Genomic DNA, 27,355 nt, shown 5'->3' on the forward strand with positions numbered 1-27,355 from the left:
AAAAGAATGGATAAAGGTTACCCTACGGATAAAGGTGAACTAGCATTACATGTAGTGAGGTGGGCACAAACTTGTCTAAAAGACAGAGATGATGTCAGTGGAGATAAAGAGGCTCTGACAATTGGTCTATTCTTTAATCTGGTAAAGAACAGGGGTAGATATATCTTCACTAACATTAATTTTGAGACACTTCCAAAGTCTGACAAGATTATCATATATTGGATATCTTTTGATTCTTTCTTGATCAGAAAATTTAGAACTTGTGGCTAACAAGAAAATTCATCATGTTTTTCGTTTGAAATTGTTCAGTTGATATTATATTTGATATTTGAAAAAAACAAATGTTAGTATCATTAATAAAGATTATTGACCGATTATTTCATTTATGGAAGAGTCATTTCTAGTTAAAAGAGAAAAAGCTGACCTACACATTTAGAGTGCCAATTGTAACTATTGGCAAAGTGAATATCCAGCAATTGCAGTATTAGAGTATCTTGTAAAGTATCATGGGGGGCTTTGAACGTATTGTATTAAGGTTGGAACGAATTGGGAGATTATCTAACTTTTGGGATCCTTAAAATTGTGACCAGAATTTAATGGATTTATCTCTTTTAGGTAAGCATGTGGCCCATACCTGGACCCTGTTGGCTCAGACAGCAGAAGCTGGGTCTGACACTCTGGTCTTGGAACAGGCGGTGTCGTGGGAGGCTGGAGACCGCGTTGTCATAGCAACCACCGGACATCGCCACTCCCAGGGGGAGACGGAAGAGAGGGAAATCCTGTCTGTCAGCAATGATGGACGCACAATCATGCTCACAGGTAACATTCTCTATCCTCCTCATATTAGTCTCTAAGCTTCTTTTTTACTGTAGAGTGGACCGACCCACTAAATGTACATGTAAGGAAGGTCATTGTAAGTTATGTAACAACAGTGAAATTATAGTTACCTCAATGAAGGTGGAGGTACTGTTTTGAGTCCCGATGGGGATGTTTGGCTACCTTTAATTACAACATTGACCATCATAGTAAAATCCTAATTGACATCAGTCATACAGCTTCAGCTATTCGGATTTTCCTGTCACTTCGACAGATCTACATTTTGTAGATGAGCGGGCAAACACTCAGTCAGTGGGTTTGGCGACCTGTGTTCCTGACCTGCACATGACTTTTTAAAGGGACATAATTATAAAAAGTAAAGTTACTGTTTTCGGCCATTTTTCTACATTATGAGTTGAGTCTACCTTATTACACTGCACAGCAATATTCACAACGTATTGATACGACTTTGTTGTGCCGCGAGAATGTCTCGAAATATGCGCACTTCCCTCCGCCGCTTGAGTTGTCCGCCATTTTATCCAACTCTCCGACGAACCAAAGTGCGCTTTAGAACGCGTTCGGTGGTTCGCTCGAATCGTTACTGAAGTTTGTTGAAAGTCCCCACGAAGCTCCGAGGATCTGCAACCGCAACGGTCGATTCGGAAATCTACGGCCGGCTTACTTCCCGTAGGCTACCCGGAAGTGAATGAATTTGGTTGTGGATTAATTTGGCGTTGTTAATTAGCGCTAGAAATGTGATAAAATGACGCAGATAAGTTGGAAATAAGTTACAAATGTCAATATGACTGGAGATTTTACAGTTCAGAACATTTGAAATTTTGGCGCCAAATTTCTACAATATGTCCCTTTAAGGTGAAGGAAGGGTGTGCAAATCCTTGTCAACTTTCTTGTCTTACAACTCACGCTCATAGTCCCAAAAGTGCAGGAACTGCTACGTGTAAGATGGCCCCAGCAGATACAGCTTTGTTAGTTGGAGTGTCCATCTCCTAGGAGGACTTCCCACCAAGATTTCCCTGACTCGTGTAAAGTTGGTGCGTCATGCCCAAACATGCCCCTAATTCCTGTCACTGCCACTAGCCGAAGCTAGGTACTCATTTTCATCTTTTTCTGATTTCAGAGAGTCTAGAGTTTGAACACCTGGGTGAGAAGGTAACAGTCGGTGATGACGGTCTAGAGCTGAGCTTCCAGGCAGAAGTTGGTCTCCTGAGCAGGACTGTCTTGGTGCAAGGCTCCTCAACTGCGTCGGGCTGGGATGAAACAATTGAAGCTTGTCCAGAGGGATTTGACACTGGTAAAACTATCGTACAATATCGTAACAGCATTATACAACAATTATTATAACAATTGCAGTTATGCAATTAATATGATTGAATTTTTATTGGACTTGGTATGGGTTTGCATGTAAGACTTCAAAAACTGCTAAGTAACATAAAACTATCACATGAAATTACAAGTCATTGAACTTAACAGTTGTATAATGCACTCTGAGCCCTCTTTGCAGCCTCTTTGTATGTGAATATGTCCCATGAAATTATCTTGACATGAATTAACAAGAATACAGTTACTTTCTATTTCATTACCTTTGTTGATTGTTTAGTAAATAATGTAAGATTTAAAGTACACAATATTATACTCGCAATGAGCCCAATCTACTCAGCTCAACACCCTGATCAACTCATGATCAGCAGGTCTAGGGTTAAGGTTGGGGTGTTTTTTATTTGATGAGCTGACCTGGGTGTTTGGCCATGTAGATTGAGTCTGACAACCAATCTCCTCTTCTCTTGAAAACTATGAAAAGTGGCACTCATGCGGGTTAATAATTTAATAGGCACAAAAGAACAATTTTTGTTTAACAAAGGTTTGATATTAGAAAAAGAACCATTTTTATCATTTTTCATCCTCTGTCTTCACTTCCATTCCACAGGCGAGTTTGTGACTCAGACCTGCTTCCAGGGCCGGTTTGGAGAGGAGAGGGTAGTGATCAGTTTGGTGGGCACCTCATGTTGCACCAACCAGACCGCGACGGGGGCTTGATCACCGCACGCATCGAATATACCGAGGTAAAAACTTAAAACCAAACGAGATTGCAGGGTTGGACAAGTCCATCACTAGCCCTGATGTCCAGGACAAGTGAAAGTGCTGATTGGGCAAGTGCATGACCTACCCCACTTGCCCAATTGGCCAATTAAGATTTTTTCATTGAATGACACTTTGATATTACTTTTTACATTTTACAGTCATGACATCAAGCAATGGTCAACATGGAAAAATAGAGGCAATGATAAGAATTCATTTGCTGGAATTGAAAATGCATTTTTTTGTAATGAAAGTGACGTTTGAATTTTGGGCAAGTGAAAAATTCGTTCGGGCAAGTAAATTTTTTATGTGCTTGCCTGATAGAACAAGTGAATTTTAGAAAACTTATTCAACCCTGGATTGTTTCAAAATTGACGTTTTACATTTTTTGGTAATTTCTAAACTGGCAACAAGTGTTATACCATGGGTATTATAGGTGTACTACCATAACCCTTTTACAATGATTTCAAATTTATCTGTATTCAAAAGTTTAACACCAGAGCTGACTATGCATTAGTGAGTCATAAAATTAAAAAAATCCTCTGAGTCTTCCAGTTTAGGTGTTCATATTTATTTTTACTAAAATGGAATCATACTACTTTTTAAAATCTTTACAGTTACATTATCATTTGTTGTGTAACATAAATTATCTTCCCTCCCAGTTCTACTATATGGGGCAAGCCTTCCGTCTGGGCCGCTATGCCGTCCACTCCCATCTGAACGGTGACATGAGCGGCAACTACGTGCGCGGGAATGCCATCCACCGCAGCTTTAACAGGGCGGTGGTCATGCACGGTACAAACAACTGGCTGGTGGAATACAACGTGATCAACAACATCATGGGTGGAGCTGTCTTCATCGAGGATGGTATCGAGACTGGAAATATCATTCAAGTATGTGAAGAAATGAAAAAGTAGAAAGATTGCAATTTTTGTTATGGTACAAAGAAGTCTAAGCCTCAAGCATAAATCCTCATCCCCATGTAAAAAGAATCCAACATACTTAATATCAAGAAAAGTATGGGTGACCTGATGTGCTTGGCTAAAAACGCAGCCGTAGCGAAGCCGCATTGTACTACTACAGGCTACTCAAAACAAAATGTTTCGCCCAATTTGAGGATTATATTAAAATTTATTTCAAATTGCTATTTTCTTTACATACTGTGTAATATATGTTGATTTTGTATTGAACTCATATGTACCAAGTTGAACAAGATATTTATATTGTATGAAACAGAAATGATTTTTTGCAGGCCCTCCAGCCGAGGACCACTGTACAAGATTTAGTCTTTTGTGATACGTAAATGTATAATTGCCATTTTACCACAGTGTGACATTTGTAGTAATTCTATTACAAGTGGTTCTGTAATGTGTAATGTATAATATGTATAAAATGTACTTTCAAGTTGAAATAAGTATACTAAGTATTGTACTAACCAGTCTGAAGCTCTTATACTTTTTTTCTTCCAGTACAACCTTGCAGTTTTCGTCAGGTCCAGTACCAGCCTGTTGAATGATGATATCATGCCCGCTGCCTTCTGGTTACTCAATCCGGACAACATTGTGAAGGTGTGTCCAAGTTAACAGTAAGATTCCCCTACTGAGAAGGTTATGTTCCGAATAAAAATTTTCAGCTGCTAGGTCTGGAAAATTGGAGAGTAGTCACTCTAAATTGTATCTGGAACTGTCCGATTGGGCTTAAGTGACATTTTATGGGTAATACAATGTACATGTGATACACAGTATGAGGATTGGGGGGTCTGATAGCCTGTTGAACTTAGCCTGCCCTTCGTCATAACACAACAACCTCTGATTTCTTCTCGATCATATACTAGGTACCAAATTGATTGGCATTGAATGTTTGCCTACATTGTGGTTGCATGGTCCTCAATATCATTCAAAAATAGTGCTCATCTAAAAGATTCAGTCTGACTTGAATGTGTGAAATTAATGGTTCTTGACTTTCAATGCTACCGAGTGTTTTTTAAAACAATTATTTATGTTGATTCTGTCCTGTTACAGCACAACCATATTGCAGGTGGCACCCATGTTGGTTGCTGGTACTCGTTGGAACCAGATGTCATCGGTGCATCGTTCGCATATGATCCAGCTTTGGTCCCAAATAGTGTAAGACTCGGAGTGTTCGAAAACAACACCGTCCACTCCAATGGGTGGTTTGGCATCTGGATCTTTGAGGACTACTACCCTACCGAGCCTGCAGTCTACACGGGCCTCACAGCCTATAGGTGCGAACACTCACCTTAAAAACAAGCTTTAACACTTAAGTAGCACAGTATGACAGAATGCCCATGCAAAAATGCCACTTCAGCATGACTTTTACATGCATGTTCAAAGATTATGATTATTAGAGTAACATTGTAATCTTTGAACATGCTTGTAAAGGTCATGCATGAGTAGTAACTACTCTTACTCCTACATTGTACATTATTGCCCAAATAAATAATTTGGCTATAATAGTATTAGTATAATGATCAGTTCGGAGGTGTTTAAAGTGACACCTGGCTATATATGGTATCACACAAACTTCTACTTGTATCACACATGCTTGCATCATAATGCATTTAAAATGATTCAATGTTTTGACGTGCACTGCTGTTGAATCTTCTATTTGCATGTTGGAATGATTTTATCATTCAATTGGATTTTCCTTCAATTTTTTGGTCAAGGACACTTGGGGTATTTTGAATTGAAATGTTTTCTTAAAATGATAATGGTACCGTTATGGTAATATTCCACTTAGTGCTTTTTGCTTACAATACAGGTACAGGTACACACTGATGTTAAGGTCCAGACCTATACATAAAACAATTTTACAATACCGTACAGGTATGGGAAATTTTAGTTACACAACCCTAAGGACTAATGTGCAACTGACAGCTTATGTCTTCATCCCACAGGTGTGAGAAAGGTGCAGAGGGGGTGTTCATCGGAGATGTCACTTTTGATAATTTCTTGGTGTATGACAACGAGAAGGCTGGGATAGAAACCAAGAAATCTGTCAAGGGTGGCGGGGGCAATACAAAGGTTACAAACTCACACATCATCGGATACACTGACATGGCTGATGCAGATGAAGGCACCAGGGGTAAATAATTGATATATAATATATATAATCTATTTATGATATGTACATGTGAAATAGATATTAATAGATAATGCCACATACACAACACCTACTGTAGTGTACCAGTAATTTAATGTTAATTCCGCATTGTGTCATGTAGGATTCATTTAGGGTATACATTTAAAATGATACTGTTTTTTAACAAATGATATAATATTATTTCATTGAATTAAGGGTTAATGACCCGCCCCGAGGTGTATATGGTGTCATAACGCCTTGTCCTTTGATTGGTCAAACCCTGCATATCTTGTGTGTATCCTCCTTCTGATTGGTCAGAATGAATGGACAACGGCACCGGTGTCCATTTGTATCGACACAGGTGCTGGTGTCGATTTGCCGGTGCCGGTGTCGATTCATTCTGACCAATCAGAAGGAGGATACACACCAGCCTGGCCGGAATCTACGTGTTACGGCATCATAACCAACATGGAACGGGGCCTTCTGATTGGTCCGCGGCGCCTGGCTATATGATAATATACAATGATATCATATACATGTAGCTTCACACCATTTTTAGCATTGAAGTATCCAATTATCATCCAAATTAATCTATTACGGTCTGGTATGCATGATATGTATGTCACGTAGCTTGTACATAGTGTCATTATAGACAAAGATGAACAAAACTAAGTGAAGTGCATGGCTAATTTCAGTGTACTGTGTGACGCTTCTTACATTTTTGTGTAAGTATCTGACATGTCATATGTCTATGTCACTGTATTTCATTAACTTGCATGCTGACTTGATAGGAGATGGCATAGTAGACTTGTAAGCCTTACTTTACTTTGTGATTCTAATCGGTAGTTTAACTGTTTGATAATCATTTCAGGTGGTGTTGTCCTCCCATTTGGTCCAAATTACAGTGTGGAGGACACGACGTTCTACAACTTTGACCGAGCAGGCACCTCCGCTATTACTGTCACCAGGATTGACGGCACCTGTAACGACTGGTGCTCTGGTTTTGTGGCCAAGTATGTCAAAGTGTTAAGCTTATTATAAGCTTTCTTACACTTTACTGAACAATTTACTCTGAGATTTCTTCCACTGTTACAGTAAAATATGATTATAAATTTAAATTAAGAAACCATAAAAACATCACCAATACAAACAGATTCAAATCATGCAAAAGTACTGGATGGTTATCCCCTGTGCCATATGATTGACTTAAAGCAATTTACCTAGTACGATTGACTAATACATGTATGTACATGTATGCACACCTAACCCCATCGTACAATCACTATGGCCTGTACGTACAAATATACTCAGTTTACTAGGTTAAACTCAACATGTTGATTTATTCACAAAAATACTTGTATACTGAACCAGCTTAATTGTATCCACTTGATTAGTAGTAGTATGACTTGACATGTACAATTTACAAAAGTTGCTGTGCTCTTGTTATAACTATTAAAGACCATTGTTTAAAAACAAGGGGGCAGGCACAGGCATCTTTTATTTGCAACAAATTTTTCACCAACCACTGTCTTTTTCGCAGGGTGTCAGGCATTAGCTATTATCAGACAACGAACAAAGCTGCCTTTGACTGGGAGCACGAGAGTGTTATCTGGGATGTGGACGGAAGCTTCACAGGCACAGGTTTCGCAGACACTGTTGTTGCTCCCTGTACGGGTGTCCTGCCGCCAAGCTGCGCAGAGAGTGAGGAGTACAATTTGGGAGCACACCCTGGCTGTGTCTGCTCGAATCCAACTGTCAAGTACGTGATATTCACTTCTTATCTATAAAATGATATTTATTTTCTTTCTTCTAGTAGAATAGCCCTTTCGGTATCTTAGCATATCTTAGGTTGTTTGAGGTCATTTGAGGAGTTTGGGCAGACCCAAATTTACACATTCAATCGATAAGTAAGATTATCATTATTAATCCATGCACATTATTTGTTAGCCTCTGGTCTTCTGTGTTTTAGCATTAATGTAGTACATTATTATCAGACTGAATAAGAATATCATGACAATCAATATGAGCTACATTTTGATTCAAGACAAGTTTCTTAATTGCAACATTTGAGATTCTGTTCCTATCGTAGGACAAAACTTACATGTACCTTTGCTGCTTGCAGACCTAGGCGTTTTGCCTTCAACAATGCCCGGCCCAGTGCTCTTGATGCCAGAGACGCTATTTTTGAGAACCAACATGGTTCTACCAGTAGTCCCTGGGCAGACAAGAGAATGACCCACAAGAAGGGGTGGATGGTCGACCTGCCGGTCGGGGAAAGCTACAACTTCTATTGGGAGGATTCGGGACATCTTAATGCCAACATCAGCTACACAGGGACATTCTACGAGATGGAGGTGAGAATGGATGTCTATTGAATTACCCTTTTGTGTGTAGTTACTACATGAACATTCAGATACAGAACTAATATGATCTACAAATGTATGTATGTGTGCCACACGGCACGTTTCAACGGCGTCAAAAGTGCACAGGAAACACACAATGACGGCAGTCCCAAGGTGCCATATACACCTTTCTCACGCGGCGGCCATGATAGATCGAAGATGAGGTCAATGAGGCAAACAGACAAAACTTATTTCTAAAATGAGGTCCCATTTAGTTTTCCCCCTAACCACACAAATTTTCATGATACAAGATAGAATAATAAATACTACAAGAAGTGTTATGCACCGAAAGATGTAGCAATTTAGAGTAGTGAAGACTGACCCCATAGTCCCTTAAGAGATGCAAAATAAAAACATTGTAATGCAAATTTTTTACGGATTTGCAGCCATTCACTTATTGGTCGCTTTCCTAATTGGCAGGCTATCATTGGTTGAACTGCTAATTATGATGGACAGCCTTTTGTTTGCCACATTGAACTCTTTTTAGATCTGTCATGGCCGCCGCGTGAGAAAGGTGTATTAGTTACCTACAACAGCTGTTTCTTACGGTCTCCACATTGATAAAAGACAAGAACAGTGGACTATACTCGGTCACAAAATAGGTTAACAACCATAATTTATGATCTTTTGATTTGTATGAACGACAGGGCATACCCCATATGGCACCTTGGGACTGACGTCATTGCGTTTATCCTGTGCACTTTTGACGCTGTCGAAACGTGCTGTGTGGCACGCTTACATACCTGACTAATATACATGGTCAAGGGATCGTCCTGTAATATCCTGGAAAGGTCCATCCAGGAAATGACTTACAATGACTTAAAGAAGAATGTCACTTTTCCTTAGAAATGGGTTACATAGTGGTGAGATGATTAATTAGAGCCCAATCAGTTCTGACGGGAGAGGTGAGAGAGAATTTTTATACAATGTCTTCAAATGTAGTATGTCTCCTTTGTCTTTACTTCATTCCGCTCTGGTTGACAATACATCCCTAATATCGCAGATATCTTGATTAACAAACTAGTAAGGGATCCGGACATTCCATCGAGATAGACCAGCTACCACACCCATTATCAAAATCCAAAATCATTTCCAAAATTATATCCAGTTGCTTTAGTAACTGCTTTTTGGCGCACACCCATTACATCTAAAATGTCAACTTTCATCCAGAAAAAGTCAGGTAATTTATCACATATTGACATTTTAAAAAATCATAATTTTAGATGGTCTATTTCTTCAAAAAGTTATGGTCCATTTTTTGGAATTTGGAGGAAGATGGAGTGAAACATGCTGTATTTGCACCTGAGCAAATGTTGGCCTTTCTAATGTATGTTCTCTCTGTAAGTGGTATATATTCAAAGCATTTCATGCAGCAATTCATGGAGCAAGATAAATTTGGCCCAAACCAACCTTTTTGTGTTAATTTAAATATTTCCATTTGCCAAGAAGGTTTTTTTCACTCACTCACTGACTGAATGTCATTTCTGTTTTCTGACTCTAGGAAGACGAATGGATCATAATGAGGCATGAACTGAACCAGGCCCCCGATCGTTTCTCCATCGTCGACGACAGGGAAGGGTTGGACAGCCCAATCAACCCTGATGTCGACAACAACGGGGACTGGTACTTTGATGACTCTGTGTCACCACATGTCTTCTCATATCTAAGTACGTGTTATACAATGTATATTATATTGAAAGATTTTTTTTTTGCAAGTTCGTGCCTGGAGGCTTCTTACATGTACATAGTAGAAACAAAAGGGACTTACATGTGACAATGAACAGTGATAGTTATAAAAAGAGCTACTCAAATACATCTAGTGTTGGCTATTTCTAAACAGGTTGGGTTTGACTTCTTATTTGGAAGCAGAGGAATTGAAAAGCCCCACTTCTATTATACTACATAGTTCCAATAGTGTGCCATTTTTAACAATTTACATGTACATGTAATGATAATTGAATCAGTATATATTAAGGAATATCACTGAGAATCTAATGGCAGATGGCACAACTTTATGTACATAATTTTCGTCTTGAAAAGTTAATCTGCATTTTGTGTGACCAGTACAGACCAGATCATGTACTGTAAGTTGAATGCAACAGTGTGCTAGCTAATACATAATAAATAATAACTTTAAATAAATAGAGTCTGGCTCACAAAATGTATGAGCACACTGCTTTTTTCAATTCATAAAATTCAAATTAAAGATACAGCTGATGTGTCAGAATCAGACATTTAAAACCTGACATGGCTGATATGTATATGTCACAGTAGAGATTGCAATTCAGGACAATCGTTGATTCTACTAAATTAAATACAGACTGCAATCGGAATCTGTCCTAGGACAAATGTAGGGTTATTAGGTCTGCAACTAATTCTATCATGATGAATATTACCTACTGTATTCTTCTAGTCAAGGGAGAGGTCGGAGGTGTGGACATAGACGTCAACCTGAATGTGTATCGCTGTGTGTACGAGGGTTGTGTGGCGCCCATCAGCCCAGCTGACGCTCCCCCTTCAGAGAACAGACCCGATGACTACGTCGTATACGGTGACTCGGATGTCGAGTGGAGCCAATACGCCGATGACACGAGCTTCCTGGTTCCAAGTCTGGCATCTTCCCCCGATAGGAAACGGAGCGCACTGATACCTAGGGATGGAGACAACCTCAGGATTGACAACAGTCAGTCACTTTAAGTATTACATATAACAGCAATGATTGAGAGTGGAGAAAATGATTTTTGTTCATCTATCATGTTTTACTAAGAATACCATCCTTTTCAGCACCATGGACAGACTCTTTTGGCGACACTCCCAGGGGTCGAGCCCATTAGCAGGACATTACAGAATTATAAGACTGTAATATTGTGTTATCCAAATGAAGCTTTAACTTTGGCAATAATATAACATTGTTTGACTCAAAGGAACATTGTCCACTTCTCAGAATGGCACGTGATAGATATACAATTATTATATTATGTTCAGACTAATGGCACTCTCAAAGTTAACCTCCCCCAAGTTGACACCTACTTTGGTTAAAACAATGTCATTTCTAGATGTTGTTTATGAGATGATTAGATCTAGAGTTATCTGATATTTAATTTGGTTCAAGACAAAATTAATGCTTTACATACAAGTATAACTTACTTTTTGGCACAAAGTCACCCCTTACTTTTTGGCACAAAATCACCATCAAACAGACTGATATCTATACCACGTTTTGGTCCTAAGCTTGTTTCATCACATTGCATCCATATCATTTTGATATTATATATTGATAATTCTAATTTACTGTTTGAGAAAAGGGCACATTTAACTGTAAGATATCCTTTTCTTTAGTTCCGTGGATGGTGCTTGGTTGTACCAATCTCCCTAGGCTTGGTCAGCTCCACATTGTGACAGTTCTGGAACTGTGGGACAGCACACAAGGCTATACATGCGACTACACTCTGGAGGCCACACATATCTTCGTACAGGTAAAGCTGAATATATGCTACCAGGGCTCTAGCCAGCATCCGTTTTTCCGTCAATTGACGGAAATTTGCTGCGTGTGACGGAAAAAGTTTAAAACCAATCCGTCAACCTTGAACACCAAAAATCCTTGGTGGAAACTACAGGCGGCTTGGGGATGCCGTTCATGGCCGTAATAGCCACACACTGTTTGTTATGATTGTTGACGAAGTGTGTCGGCGCCCTTTCGCGTACAATAATCTCATCAAAAACCCGTTTTTCAAGGTCTCAGTTCATTGTTTCTAACTCCTGGAATAGTGTTTTCGTGGTTTGCGCGACAATGGGAATTGGCTGACGGAAAAAATGTCGAGCTGGCTAGAGCCCTGTATGCTACCTAATCGTTATTCACCCTACCTGTTAGGTATCTGGTTGCAGAGGATTCACTGGTCCAGACCTGTATCTGTTCAAGCCATGTATATATCAACTTAAAGTTAAAAAAACATTACATGATTGTATACCAATCCCAACTAATTCAACCGTCTACATACACAACTTACATTGTTTCAATCTGTTATTTCCTTCTCCAGGGACGACTGGTTGTTGGTTGGCCAGATGAACCATACTTGGGCAACGTTGTCTTCAGTCTTCGCGGAGACCACACCACCCCTGACTTGCAACTACCAAGTGGTCCTAATGTTGGATCCAAGGCACTTGGTAAGTTGATCATATATTTATGATTCACTTAGAAGAGTAACAATTTCTCAATCTAAAGCTGGGGACCATATTAAAAACCCTACAATGTCATTTTGACAACATTTTTTTAATAAGAAGCATGACGCAAATCTGAGCAAGTTTTAGATATTTACCAGTGTTTTTTTCCAGCTTTGAAGTTTATCTGTGTTGGTAAATGCCATTATGGATAAACTAAACTTAAAGTTTACAGTTAAAGTTTAGTTTATCCATTACAGTTTTTTTTAGCTATTCCACTCATTTCAAGATAGAAGGAATTTATGGCTGCCATATTCATTTGGTTCATCAAGATAATGTTTGCACCACTGTGTCTTTGATGGCATTATTTTCAAGCCACATAACACTTAATGCTCAGAATGAAATGGGAAAAGTTCAAAATCTGTGACAGATGTAATGAACGTGTCATAATATAATTTTACTGAAAGTAAAAAAAACAACAAAAGAAGTACATTCTTTTAACCTTGTGCCACAACATATTCACTTCAAAAATCCAAGCTCATTCTGATTTGTATTTTTTAACTAAAGTAAATGTACATCATAATTCCATGCTTAGCTTTGTTGTTCTGGATGCATTTTGATATTGCATTTGGCAGTGTTTAGACAAGCGTTTATAGATTGTGACAAAAAATTCTGGTTTATTGCATATGGTATGTAAAGTTTGGTGACACATTGAGCAATATCTGTCTCTGTTCAGCTGTGTTCGGAGGTCTGGACCTGTATGGAAAGCCACAGACTCCCAGCTGGACTAGCCTGACCCAAACCGCTAACGCTGGTGATAACACCATCACTCTGGCAGACCCTGTGGACTGGGAGGCAGGCCAGGAGATTGTCATCACTCCGTAAGTAAATTTCATTACATCTTCAGACTACTAACTAATAAGTAAACTATACAAATATGTCAATGTACATACATTGTATATCCCCATTCCACAAGCAGTAATGAATATGGATCAAATTCCATAGATCAGTGGGTGGGGGTTCAGTCCCATTGTCCCTTACAATGTAGCAACAAGCGTAACCACCTTTCTGACTGTACAGTTTGTACAGATTGTAACAGTTCTGTGTAAATCTACAGGTCAATGAAATATGTCACAGCAAAACATACCCTGCAAACCTACATTGAGCAAAAACATTCAAATTTGATTTCTTACTCTTATATGCTTCCCTCAGAGGGACCTGCAGAAAAGAAGAACAATAGTATATAAATTATGCTAAGTATATATTGTTTGTCTGTTCTCAGATTCTGTTTTTTTTTGTACAAAAAACACTGAATGGAAAAAATTGCCTCTCTTTTGCAGCACTGGGTTCACTACCTGGGAAACGGAAACATTCACAATTTCTGCTGTCTCTGCTGATGGTATGACCTTGACCCTTGATGGAGATCTTCAGTACACGCACACATGTAAGTAGTCCCCGATGGCTTCCACAGGACAGTACTATTGCCCCCTAGTGTTAAAGTTTGGTAAATATGCTTTCATTTCATGGTGTCATCAATGGCATTGCAGTAAGACAAGCTGACACAGAACTGACAGATCATCTGTGCTGATAGTTATCATACCTGTCAGGTACATGTACATATGTACTAGGGTAAGATTTATCGGTCTCCAGGGACAAGCTTGTAGGTCACTTGTGCCTTAATTCCATCCTCTGCTTTTTAAGCTCAGAAACTTTTTAATTTCGTGATTTTGTACAACAGTTAGACATTTTTGTGATGGTTATAGGGAGAATGTGAGTGTAGGTTTGAATTCATTTTTCTTCAGATGCCAGTGACACCTTCGATAATGGCGAGTCCTACACCATCGCAGCTGAGGTAGCACTCCTTAACAGGAACATCAAGATTGTGGGTGCATCTTATGATGACCAAGAAGAAGAATCCTTTGGAGCCAGGGTATTGGTCGGCTCCTTCAGCTCTGCAGGACAAGCATACACAGGTGAGATCTTTAGTTTTCAGTCAGACCATTAAGTTTGGAAATAGTTATCAAACTAAATTGCACAACAGCTGTATGTAGTAGTAGTAGTATGTAGTATCCATTATTTGATTATATTTCTGCTGGGATCCCTGACTCGGGTAGGCAGCAGTCAGATAGTCTTCACACCGCGCTTCCATGCGGCTCTGTCCAGTGGGTCAACCCCTGTTAGACTGCACACATTGATGTCCCTCCTAACACACTCCATCCAAGTTTTTCTAATTCTACCATGACCCCTGTTGCCTGACAATTTCAGTTTGGTGATGGTGTTGATGCAGTTATTAGATCTTTTTGCATGACACTGTCCAGACCACCTGAGACGGCGAGACAACAACACTAAGGTGATGTGGCACAGTGTATTTACTGCAACATCATTTGTGAGTATTGTGTATCGTATATGTCAAACACTGTGATCTTTATTGTTGTAGGCTATGCCCGAATCAGCAATGTTGAGTTTGATCGGACTGGTCAGGAGGGATGGACGGATCGCTACGATCCCCGCTACTCTCTGGCATTCATTGACCTTGGAGATGTCCCGGCCGACAGACCATCATTTGTTGACAACAGCGTCTTCCACCACGGATTTGCTCCCGGCATCGGGGTGTTTGGAACAAACAACCTCAACTTGACAAGCAATGTTGTGCACCACACCGTTGGGCAAGGTGTGTAAAGTTTAATTTACAATGTTCTCTGTACAAAACTAATTGAAAGTGTTCGTAACAAGCCAGTAATTCAGCAACCACCTGTCACCTTTCCCAGGCCAATACTGAATATAGATACTGACTGGTCCTACTTCATGCTGCAGCTTACTGCTGCAGTGTGAACAATATTGTCCCAAATGTATTTCTCATCATGGCAAGATATATACTAGATAATAGATAAAACAACTGGTTGTCGTACGAATATCAGCCAGTAATGTTACCAACCAGATGAAATTGTTCAAGAAAGAGGCAGTACACCTTTTTTTCTGAAAAATGTTAAAGGATTGCAGTCTTAAAAAGATGAGGAGATACCTTTTTTTATTTTTATTATACGTAATATGTTAAATTCAAGAAGTGTCTGCTATGTTTGTTGTTCAGAAGAATACAATTACCTTATTCTTTTTCTTTTTTTACCATATAAAGGTATAAACCTAGTTAGCAAATTTTATTTCTATACCATTCATTTCCAGTAATGAAAATGATGCCCTCTTTCAATTGGGAAACAGCAAAATGTACTTGGACAATTTTAAGTGACCATTAAGTACAGCATCTTAAAAATCATGTATGAAATCACATATTTTTTAGAAAAAGTAGAATCAGAAAATATATATCAAATCTATACCTGAAACTGTGTACTACTAAGTGCAGATCTTCTCCAAACTCTGTTTTTATCTTAATGATTATGTAACAGTGAGGTTCAAGCACCATCAAACTGACCATGCCAAACGGGACCATCCCTTTTGGCGTAATGGTTTAGGGCATTGCATTTGTCTTCTGGTGGCCCTGATTTGAATCCCGGGAGCCAGGAGACTACTTTTTTCTTAGATAAAGATAATGATGATATGATTGACTACTCTGCAGGTATAATTTTGACGGGGATGGGGAACCTCCTGAGTGACACCCTGATCACCCATTCCATCTGGCCTGGAACCTACCAGGACCGTTATGAGTCAGCAAGTCAGAAGTGGGAGGGAGCTCTGGAGGTTCAGGATGCTACCAATGTTATACTGAAGGTATAACATTACACTCACATATGAATGTGTGGAAATGTGAAATGGCTGCTGCTGGGTTGGGTGCTGATGTCAATTAATTTTGGTTGTTGAGTGGGGTACCAATTCCCCCTGCGAACCATAAAAAGTAGTTGCTGGGTGGGTAAGACAGTTGCTATAATAAGCAGAGGGTCTTGACTAGTATGTGAAGTTGGACAGGATTGTTTTCATATGACTTGTGACTAATATGCAAGACACACATCTAGTGTACAAGTTAATGACAAATTCCTCATTCATTGCATATCAGGTGTGCATGCAGTGCCGTGAGTGCATGTAGATGCGTATGTATGATGCATTGCATTCTATTCTGTATCCCAACTTATGCAGCTCTGATTACACTGCTACTTCTGACAGACATAACACACTGTGCTCGTGGTAATTGTTGAAAAATAACAGACATATTACTTTATAAGGAAATTTTGGCATTTTATTTTCACCACCTACCCATGTGGCCTGAAATGCCAATAAGTACTACACATAAGTTAGCTTATGTGCCAATAAGTAAGCTTCCCCATAATATACTTTATACATGTACCATTAAGTTTCTGTACTTGTTCATTGTGACTTCAGGGCAACCACATTGCTGGAGCAGAGCGTGTTGGAATCCACATGGACGGGGAACCATGCACAGATGACAGCTGGGGCTGGAGTGACAACGTGATTCACACAGGTAAAACATAATGGCAGTTTTTTTTTTTATATCGCCCCATAACCCAGAGGTTCTGGATTCAAATTTGTTGATATAATAAATTGCAACTGATTCAAATTTGTTGATATGCAACTGATCGCCGCTTTTCCTTCAAGAGATTAATTGCCATTGACCATTTTTACATGACAAAGGTGATGGAGCATAGTTATTTGAATGACTTTGGTGATTGATCTTCTTTTAGAAATGTATATATAAATTAGAGATAGTGCAGGCTCCCAGGTGCATTTGACCCACAATGAAAGCATCCACACAGCTTCACATATTTGAAGTAACCTCAGGCTGATACAGTTTGTATGCTAAGTATAGGACCAGCTTAAAATTCCTTCCACTGAGACCAATGTGTGTGATAGCATTTGAATTTGCATTTTCAATTTGGTAGCTTTTAAGTCATCTAAAATGTAAGAAATTGAAACTATCTAGTCTTGTTATGTGGCTGCATACAAAGTAGATTGTAGACCTATCATATTCATAATGTAATGCTTGAAACCTTTTCTTATGACCAGGGATTGGGTAATCACGATCATGGTAAATAATTTTGGGCAATTTTATATGTCAACAGGTCCTGCATTTATTTTGTGGTGATCTTTTTTTTTTGTACAGTTAGCATTATCTTTCACTGCCTTCTTGGTATATGTCTAACATATATTTGGTCTTGTTCCTTTAACTTATAGCTATTCATGGCATCCATATCTATATGGATGGCGTGGGTGAGTGCTCCAGGGTCCGGAACTTTGTCATCTGGAAGTGCTTCAGCTATGGCGTGTACTTCCAGTCTAAGGACAGTGCAGTTCTGGAGAGCAACACTCTTGTAGACAATGGAATTGGCTCATTCCTTTCAATCATAGGACCAGAATCTCTCAGCCACGTGGTTTGTCAACCTTTCCTATGTACACTTTGTAATGATGCAGTAAACTACATGTCTGGCAAGATGAATATTAAGTAATAGCAAATCAAACTCACACCCTGTAATATGTGCACTCCAACATATTCACCCTGTCTAGCATTATCTATCATAATCATGATGGTAGATCTAATTAGCTCTGTGTTGTTGCATTAACAGTTGAACATTGATACATGTATGATTGTTGCTTTACAGAAATGAATATCAGTTAAAGATTATGATACAATTTTAAACATTACAACGAATTTACCGTACACAAAAGCTTTTGTTCAGTCCTCTGATCCTTTTCAAGGTGTAATGGCCCAAAGCCTATGTCCAGACTAGAAGTGTGACATCAGCAAAGGGTCAAAGGTGTTTGGAAGTCGGTCTTGGTTGAGGGAAAGTTGATGGGCTCTGATGTAGATGGCCTCTTTCACTCCCTGAGAAACTAATCCTGTTCAGAATCCTTTGCTAATGTCACAATTCTGGTTTGGATGTATGACATACTATAGGCTTTGGGTCATTTCAATTTGAAAATGATTAGAGGACTGATCAAAAGCTTGTTGGTAAGCACTTTATTTTTGTGTACGGTTATAAAGTTTAAAATTGTATCATAATATTGATTACCGTCACAGTGAACTGACAGTTTACAGTATCGGTTAAAGATGATTGTTTGACATAATGATAAACTGTTACAATTATATTTTAATGTCAAGAAGACCAGGATGATTAGTGGTATTCCCAAGGTTTTTCTTTAGTACAGTCTCAATGTCTCTGTATTAATCATCTCATACAATGTAAACGTACAGTATACGTGTAGGTCTAATAAATAATTGTTTTGTATTAAATAATATATAATATATTGCCAATGATCATGCAACAGATCACAGCAGTAACCAATGTCTTTTTATAATTGTTTAGATGGTGGACAAGACTGTTACAGTCAGAAATTCCCTCTACGTCGGACGTAGTTCAGCATTCGACTGTGAGACTGACGTTGTGGACTGGGATGATGACAACTTCAAAATTGCGAGAAAAGTGGGCGGCATAGGGTTCAAGAGCGGCAAGGGAGATAGCCCCGGAGGTTTTATTGGGTCGTCGCTTGGTAACTTCATGTCTGGCGACAGTGGCTCCCCGCTGCATCCATGGGACAACCAAATGGCCTACCCTAGCCTGGGGGGAAGCTCATTGTTTAGTGGTAAGTCCAAATTCACACAACACCTCATGTTTCATCGTAATGGGTATTTTTAGCTGTCTCTCAACATTTCAACACTTATTAAGTTTTTGAATGTTTTTAGGAAATATCTTTAGAAGGGACAAGAAATTCCAGAGAAAATTGTAGACTTAAAAGAAGGACTCGTATGAACTGTTGACACTCAGTCGGACGTCTTCAGTTGGACACGTATCCCATTCCAAACACCCATTGTACAAAATTGAGTTTACCTTTATACCAAAATACCTGCATGCTAGACTAAGTATGTTTTCATCAATCAATCAATCATTCACTGGCATCATACTCTGATGCATAGCAGCTACAGACATTGACAGTTCACACCAGGTTGGTCTGTCCTAGGTGTACTCCCTCCATTGGTTCTGGAGACCCCCAGCTCTTTGATGATCTTTGAAGATCTGGTCTTCTTGGGCATTTCCAAGCAGAGTTTGGGTCCGAGGTTGTCAGTTTTATCACATCCTGAGTGGAAACTGCTCTTGATGCATGTCCTAGGAAGGTCATCCTTTGCTTGGCAATTCTGGAACTGATGTTTTATCTTTGCTTCTTGTAGGTGTGACCTTTGCGAATTACAATGAAGCATGTGGCAAAGAGGACGTTGCACTGCATACCTGGTCAGGAAATGAGGATGGGACACACCCTGTTTCAACTGAGGCTCTTCATTTTGACAATGTACCTGTTGACAACAGGGTATTCATTGACAGACCCAGTGTTAGGTAGGTACCAAACACATTGTACAAAAACTATTAAGGGTAACACAGAATGCTTTCAAAAATGTTTGCTGTCTGAGAATTTGTTATAAGAGCTACAGGCTGATGTGATTGAACAATACCAATTTGAAAGCAAAAGGTTATGCTATCTAGCATGCAACACAAGCTTGAAATAGAACTGCGTACATGGATACCTGGATACTGCATAATACATGTAGTCAACGAAACCTCTTCCTATCTATAGTGGACTTGTTTCGTTACAAAAAAGATTGCATTTACGAAAGGCATTAACTTCAAACTTTGCAACTTAAAGTTGATGTAGGCTTTCAGGCGCTCTGCTTTGATCTAGAAATTCCGTTTTTGTAACTCCAATAGATATGATGCGTTTCTAACCAAAAGCCCTTTGCTCAGTTACTGTCACAGTTAAACTGTACAGTAGCAGTACTGTATCACATATTTATACAACAAGTTGAGGGACTTTTGTTTAAAGAATGAATGGAGGCTGGTATTAACAGTATTAAAAGGCATGCACAAATGTAAAAAAAAGAAACATGCTCTGAATGCCTGACCTTGTAACCACAGGGCGATCAATCCCTCTGACTGCGTTGACATGCCCTGTGACGGCAAGCTACAATTGGCCATTGACGACAAAGACGATACGTTGCTGGAGCTCGGAGCACCAGGAGCTGTCATTGGACAGTCTGACTGGGAGTGGGATGGAGACGCCCGGTACGGCAGAGGAGACTATCGAATCCCCAGCACCATGCTCTCTGACCTGTCTGGAAACAAGATTGACCCCTCGGACCTTGCACCAAATGGACCAGGTATGGAATTATTTTGAATGATTTTTTTGGTCATGGCCATTACAGCATATTTAGCCTGCTTAAGCCCGTGGTCATATTGAGAAATTAAGATGGCACACACTGCTTCCTCTACCTAATACAATGTATCACTCAGCACTTATGGAACGAGTATGATCATGGTAAACAAAAATACTTGTGCAACCAGTTGCTTGCACGAGTATCAGGGCTAAAGGCCATAAAATAGAAAAGGCACAGCCCTATCCACCTTACAGGACCAAAGATGTGGGAATTCATCTGATGAGTGCTGACTCAGAGATTAGAATAGACGTTGTACTTACTGTGATAATGAACACCAGATTACATAATATTGCCAGGTCACACATCCCAGAAGAAGGTGTCTAAAGAGGTCTTCGGTTCAATAGTCCCCAGTGTAATGCACGCCTTTAACAATTTATATCTAATTATAAACTTTGCATATCTTTATGTTGCACTTGCAATCTCTCATGAAAAACACACCGTGTTTCAAAGAGGCAGAATCATGTAACATGGCAGATCAAAGACGTGAACCACAGTTATGTTTTTGGTTCTCTTCAATTACTATTATTACTAAACTTTTTCCCTTTGATGTGATGAGTTCAACTTTTTTGATTTTTACTATAATTATGTTTGATGTGCACCCCCAGGTATTGTTCGGAATAACCAGTGTACGAAAGATGACGACATGCAAGCCTACTTGTGCACTGGCATTAACTACAAGATGCTGACAATCGAGAGCATGGATGCAGACACCGAGACCCGACGTCTCTCACCTATTGGCATTTTGAGTAACGGCTACATTGACCTGGTCAATGGACCCCAGGTAAGCATTCCGTAGATACATCTAAATAACATTATGAAATTCATCCTAATTTGAAATGGTGTTAACTTTTTTTGGAGTTATAATAGATGATGGAAAATTGTTCCTAGTGTAAAGTTATCTCAATTTTCCTGTTCAGTTCATTTGGAAAGGAAAGCAAATGCTCAAATAAACTTGTCTGTAACATATGCAGTATACAATATTTATTCAAATGCCATTTGGACTATATCAGCAAGAAGGAACTGCTTTGACATGTACTTGGCACATAAAAGTTTTTTTTTTTTTGGTCATCACTAAACTTTGTTCGATTATAATGATGTCACATAATGTACTTCTCCAAATTTTTGTGGTGGTTTTATGCTGACTTCGTAGATTTTGTGGTGACCACTTCCCTGCAAGCTTGGAAATACAACTGTTATGTTTCCATTGCTGACATGTGACAATAGTATAGCACTTAAAGGAAATATTAGAATAACTGCAAATACTCCTGGACCATTTTCTCCTCACTGTAAGATGAAATCACTTGGAACTTAGAAAGGTATTTACAGTTGCTTGTTTTCCACCTTACAGGACCATGGATGGTGCTCAGGCTACACCTGCTCCAAGCGTATCTCCACCTTCCAGATTGTAGTGGCAGAGGGCGAGGACTATCTCATACACTTCAGCGGCGTCTCACCCCGCGAATCCCGTCACTACCTGCTGGATGCAGAAGACGACAACACCGTGATTGTCGGCATGTACTTCTCCAACCCTGAGAGGCTTGACATCTATGCTGACGGCATCTACGTCGAACCGAAGAACGCTGCGCCAGGTGGTAACGGTGCCGTGTTGCCTGGAAATTATAAACCAACACACCAGGATGATGCTGGAGCAAACTTCATGGACATTGAAAAGCAGACGCTATACTTCCTCTTGAAGGGTACAACTGTCATCGACATCAAGACCTCCGACGTGATCACTGTCGCTTTTGGGCTCCCACCAGTCACTCTGGACGATTTCTTCGGAGAGAACTTGGTGCAAAACCTCTGTGGTTTCCTGAATATCCCGACCAACAAGGTTCGCCGAATGAATGTTGTGAGCGAGGCCGGGAAACGACGCCGGCGTGCTGCCGGTGGGGTCACTGTGGAACTGCAGATTGGAGATCCACCAAGCCAGACCGTCGACGGCACTGTCCAGGACAGTTTGTCATACGACCAGCTGAAAGCACTGGAGGCTACCCTCATTGATGCCCTTCAATCAGGCAAGTATATTTGCTTAATTAGTACAAAAAACATTTTCATTAATGATGGGTGTTTTTACCAATACACATGTACATGGTGTGTTTTTTGTTGAGTAAGTGTAAATGAAAGAATTTAAAATCTTAGGTATGTATAGATAAGCTTGAGAAAATGAGGATTCTGAACTGATTAAGTTTTCGCCCAAATTTTATGCTGGTTGATTATAGGTTTGTAATTGATATATTGCTAATGTCGTTCCTAATACCACAGATTAACTCTAACAGTACATAATGTATCATTCTGTAGTACAGATATATAATTGATGTTTCTTATATTTATCATAAACAGGAGCACTGTCAAGCATCTTGGGAGTAAATGTGACAAGTGCGTCCATCAACGGGCCTGTTCCCCCGGTTGGAAGCGAGGAGTGGTCCCAGCTGACTGTGGAGCCCGCCGTCGCGGAGACGTACACCACTCCGTCATCCCTCCGCATGGCGGCTGAGCCTGAACCACTGCACGAAGGAGCTGGCTTCAGCGTACAGCCAAAGATCCAGGCACTGGATACCGAGGTGTGCATTTTTGTACAGAAGTGAACAGATGGGTGACCATGTGGTTAGAATTGTTGACGGGGACTCAAAAGGTTTAAATCCCACTCCAAAGCATAATGATCTGCCATTTCCTCACTCAACACAATTGGATGAAATGATCATGAGTATCTGACCTTTCACAGAAGGGGCATTAAGCCTTAAGGTTCCGTATTTGAGGAGAGCCTTGATCTTGGACGTAGGGGTCCTTCCAGTGTGAATGTTATCAAAGTTATCTAATTGTACTAAACATACAAAATCTCAGTCTGGTGACTGTGTAACTCCTTATAGAAGTTACAATAACTGGTTGATACAAATGTCTAAGATCAGTCCCATGCATGTTTAGAAGGAGAGACACCTTTTCCTTGGGCAAAGATTAAAGATAACTGTGACAGTTACTATACTTAAAAGGAAAGGGTACACATAGTGTGCTGGTCAAATTTTATCAGCATCAAAAGATCTCTTAAGAGATTCTTGATAAATTGAGATAATCATTATGATCCTCAGATTAATGACCAAGAAAGTTCACTACGAATTTTGGAACACTTTTAAACCAATATCGATGGTTTTCCATTTTTAGGGTAATGTCATCACCCATCTCGGCTACTCTGACTCCCCCTGGGAGATCACGGCAACATTGCAGCTTGGGTCAGGGTCTGATGTACGTGCCCTGCTGAAAGGCACCACCAGTGTCCCGTATGTCAACGGATGGGCCAACTTCACTGACCTGGAGATCACTCACAGGTAAGGTCGCACAACTTTAATCATCCAAATGTCATACCCCCATTCTGATACTTATGACCCTTCCGGTAAAAGTGGTGTGTTCCTGACGTCACTACTTGAGATAGAAGGCCACAACTGTTATTTAAAGTAGTTTGTACATGTATGACAGATAAGCTAGGTGACATAAGCGTACATCACCGTGAATTTCATCTAACTTGATATTTTTGAGGAAGAAAATTATAGACTTGTTTCTGACGGTGTGTTTCTCTATAATCATATAGTGGTGAGGACTACACCATCCACTTCACAGTGAGCAGGGACACCCAGACACCTCTGCTGGTGTTCTCCCAGCCTCTGACTGTGGCTACCAAGCCTGTGACAGGTACGTATCTATTGATTTTGTTCATCTGTACCACTGTGTCTTATATATGTTGTGTGGTGTATGATGTATGTGACATCACAACTGTGTCTTATAAGCCTATGTGGGCTGGGCATGTAATAGCGGCCAAAACCTGCAAATAAATTTTCATTTGTTTGCCAATATTGTATGGACTATTGGTAAATTCCTTCATCTCATTCCAGTTGGTGTGCTGAGCCAACCAGAGACAGCGACAGTGAACCAACCCTTCAGCCTACAGATGGAACTCAGGGATGCTGTGACTGGTCAGGCAATACCTGACATCGCCTGGAAGGTATGCATAGACTAACATTATGATACACTATGCCAGAAGGGATTTCATGTCATTGGGTCATCATCTTGACATCATCGTCAACTAACAATTAACCCCAAATTTTAATACAATTGACATATCCTAATGGCATCAGGTGTAGTAAAGTTGTGTAATTCAGAGTCAATCGCCTTGTTCTGAAAACAGTATACACAATATACATGTAAATTTGTTAATGGGCCTGACAACAAATTACGAGAACTCTAAATGGCATACTCGGTACCCATGCGATAGTCACAATAGTTTTAGCTTTGTCAATATTTGGTCCAATATTTGTTTAGAAGCTCAACATATTTGTGAAATTTGGGACATACAATTTTCTGTCAGTCAAATTGTTGACTTATTTCCACCATTATGCATTTGATGTTAGCTGCCCAAAATAATCATTAAAAGTTTTGATAATATAATTGAACTTTAAGGACTTTAAGAGTGACTGATTTTTTTTTTACAACGCAAATAAACACCAAAAACATTATTTGTTTCGCCTATTCAGGGGCTGACCTGGACTGTAACCGTCTCTCTGGTGAAACCGTTCCCTGAAATGTACAACGGCAGCCTCTCTGGGGAGACCTCGGCCACCTTCAACCCCCTCACCGGTTACGCAACCTTCGTCAACCTTCAGCTGTCTGACATCAGGTAAATTAACAGTTTAACATTCTCTTTTTCGATTTTTGACATGTTGTTGAATCTGACAGGTATTTTGCCATTTGAGGTAAATGTCAAATGTTGGTACATGTATGTCAGTTCTGAAGCACCTACAAATGTAGATAAGAAGTGTTCGTTGTAATTGAAATTTTGAGCACACATACTGGAAAACATTCAATGTATGACGTACAAGTCAAGTCTTGGGTCAAATTTGGTCTATTTTAGACATTATTCATAAATCAAAATCAAGTTAAATGGCCATTGATTAAATCACATCAATAGCATTTTTTAAGAACTTGTCATTTATGTTCGTTTTACTTTTAACAGCCGTTACCAGCTGGAATTCCACGTGACAAACGACCAAAACATGGCAGAGTACGACTTCACCTACGCCCCTGACCCCATCGACGTCTTCCCATCGGGCTACCACGTTCCAGGGGGGGTGGAGAAAGCAGTGCAGATCAAATTTGACGCTGACTTCGCCACCGTGCAGGAGCACGAGTCGCACTTCGAGATCTTCATGATGAACGAACTGAACGCAAAGTACAGCGATGTCTACATCTCTGCCGTGGATGCTTCTTCAGGTTTGTTGTGTGGTCACTGCAAAAAACGCGAACATAAAACCACCATGAACATTTATGCATTTTACCGTAATCAACTTGAAGAGATTGCAAGAATTGATTAATGCACTTAAAAAGAGTTAGATGATTCAGACCTTTGAATATGGAATTGTACAACTTTGATATGAAAGAGGACTCTAATGTCCTCTTTCTATACTGTCCATCAGTTTATAAGACTTGGACCTATTCACTATGCATATAATAAATTCTTCTACCTTCCATCATCCTAGGAAGCATCATTGTGGACTTCACCTTGACTGGTCCAGAGGAGGAGGTCGATGCTGTCCTCCTGCGTCTGTGGGAGGCGGTCAACCAGCCGATGACCGTGACCTTTGCCGGGAACACCATGTCGACTCTCCCCATCATGTTCGTGAACAGGGAGCGCTACTACGGTACCAGTGTGGTAAGTGGTCAACCATTGATATTAAAACTTGTACGTATTAGGAAAAAAAGGAAAGTGATCTCGATCCTGGTTTTAGCTAATACTGAAGAGCTAGCCTTTCACTAATCATGATACAGAGAGCAGATGCTATGTACAGTATTTACAGGTTCATTGTACCTGGGTAATTCCACTAGCTCTTTTCAACAAGTACAATGAAAAGTGGACCATGGCTTAATGGAATAAGGACATGTACAGCAACCCTTTCCGGTACCGTACAAGTCGGGTGAACAACACTGCCAGAATTAAACTCACAGCCTCTAGTTCCTAAGGCAGGGCCTCTAACAGTGCACTGAACTACACACCCTACTAGTCCGCTTGTTGCATATTGGTTGTGTTGAGTGTAGCAGGCAAGAACAAGCCCCTTGCTAAAATATACACATTGTGGCCAGGGGTATAGTCGCGCCTGCTACAGCTGTAAATCATTGTCTGAGAAGGTTCCTACAGAACAGAATTGTCAGACAAAATTCTTGCACCAGAAACATACTTTATGCTGTGCTCTGAATAACATGTTGTCTGTTGTTTTATACAGGCGAGCAGTGAGGACATTGTCCTGATTGCGTGCATTGCCACTATGTCAGGCCTGGCTGTCCTTTTCATCGCTCTGATTGTGATCTGGAGGTGCAAGAAGTCAGCAGCAGGTCAGTAAGAATTTTCTATTAGTTACAGATATATGTTTCAAGCTTACATGATAATGCAAAACTAGAAATGATAATATGTTTATGGCTCGTTACTTTGGCAGGTAGACAGGAACCATATTAGGCATCATACACAGTTTTGACTTAGGAAATGGACCAATTGCATAGCCCTTCCCACTTCTGTCGAAATGTAAATTTTGTATTATTTTCTTGAAATAAAAACATATTCAAATAGTTGATG

The 27,355-nt window shown here is 39.9% G+C and overlaps 2 protein-coding genes across 2 annotated transcripts in view; both read left to right on the forward strand.

Moving 5' to 3' along the window:
• LOC118408499 (fibrocystin-L-like) overlaps positions 1-2,773 on the forward strand; it is a gene marked incomplete in the record, with an annotated part of 28,940 nt that extends 26,167 nt beyond the window's left edge. The window contains 3 exon segments of the mRNA XM_035809314.1: positions 616-819; positions 1,955-2,139; positions 2,762-2,773. Coding sequence (XP_035665207.1) covers positions 616-819; positions 1,955-2,139; positions 2,762-2,773 — 401 coding nt within the window.
• Positions 2,001-27,355, forward strand: part of LOC118408497 (fibrocystin-L-like) — a 30,441-nt gene continuing 5,086 nt past the window's right edge. Inside the window, exons 1-33 of the mRNA XM_035809311.1 lie at positions 2,001-2,128; positions 2,762-2,897; positions 3,576-3,806; positions 4,383-4,481; positions 4,935-5,158; positions 5,831-6,018; positions 6,887-7,028; positions 7,556-7,774; positions 8,138-8,369; positions 9,919-10,084; positions 10,831-11,100; positions 11,757-11,893; positions 12,455-12,581; positions 13,312-13,456; positions 13,916-14,019; positions 14,378-14,548; positions 15,013-15,246; positions 16,147-16,298; positions 16,905-17,004; positions 17,715-17,911; positions 18,845-19,121; positions 19,705-19,867; positions 20,444-20,685; positions 21,348-21,523; positions 22,091-22,760; positions 23,086-23,306; positions 23,902-24,065; positions 24,326-24,426; positions 24,627-24,736; positions 25,266-25,408; positions 25,745-26,001; positions 26,268-26,440; positions 27,009-27,117. Of these exons, the coding sequence (XP_035665204.1) occupies positions 2,838-2,897; positions 3,576-3,806; positions 4,383-4,481; positions 4,935-5,158; positions 5,831-6,018; positions 6,887-7,028; positions 7,556-7,774; positions 8,138-8,369; positions 9,919-10,084; positions 10,831-11,100; positions 11,757-11,893; positions 12,455-12,581; positions 13,312-13,456; positions 13,916-14,019; positions 14,378-14,548; positions 15,013-15,246; positions 16,147-16,298; positions 16,905-17,004; positions 17,715-17,911; positions 18,845-19,121; positions 19,705-19,867; positions 20,444-20,685; positions 21,348-21,523; positions 22,091-22,760; positions 23,086-23,306; positions 23,902-24,065; positions 24,326-24,426; positions 24,627-24,736; positions 25,266-25,408; positions 25,745-26,001; positions 26,268-26,440; positions 27,009-27,117 (6,004 nt within the window). The 5' untranslated portion in view covers positions 2,001-2,128; positions 2,762-2,837. The remainder of the gene's footprint in view (positions 2,129-2,761; positions 2,898-3,575; positions 3,807-4,382; positions 4,482-4,934; positions 5,159-5,830; positions 6,019-6,886; positions 7,029-7,555; positions 7,775-8,137; positions 8,370-9,918; positions 10,085-10,830; positions 11,101-11,756; positions 11,894-12,454; positions 12,582-13,311; positions 13,457-13,915; positions 14,020-14,377; positions 14,549-15,012; positions 15,247-16,146; positions 16,299-16,904; positions 17,005-17,714; positions 17,912-18,844; positions 19,122-19,704; positions 19,868-20,443; positions 20,686-21,347; positions 21,524-22,090; positions 22,761-23,085; positions 23,307-23,901; positions 24,066-24,325; positions 24,427-24,626; positions 24,737-25,265; positions 25,409-25,744; positions 26,002-26,267; positions 26,441-27,008; positions 27,118-27,355) is intronic.

The sequence above is a fragment of the Branchiostoma floridae genome, unplaced genomic scaffold (assembly GCF_000003815.2).
Source record: "Branchiostoma floridae strain S238N-H82 unplaced genomic scaffold, Bfl_VNyyK Sc7u5tJ_162, whole genome shotgun sequence".
Classification (NCBI taxonomy): Eukaryota; Metazoa; Chordata; class Leptocardii; order Amphioxiformes; family Branchiostomatidae; genus Branchiostoma; species Branchiostoma floridae.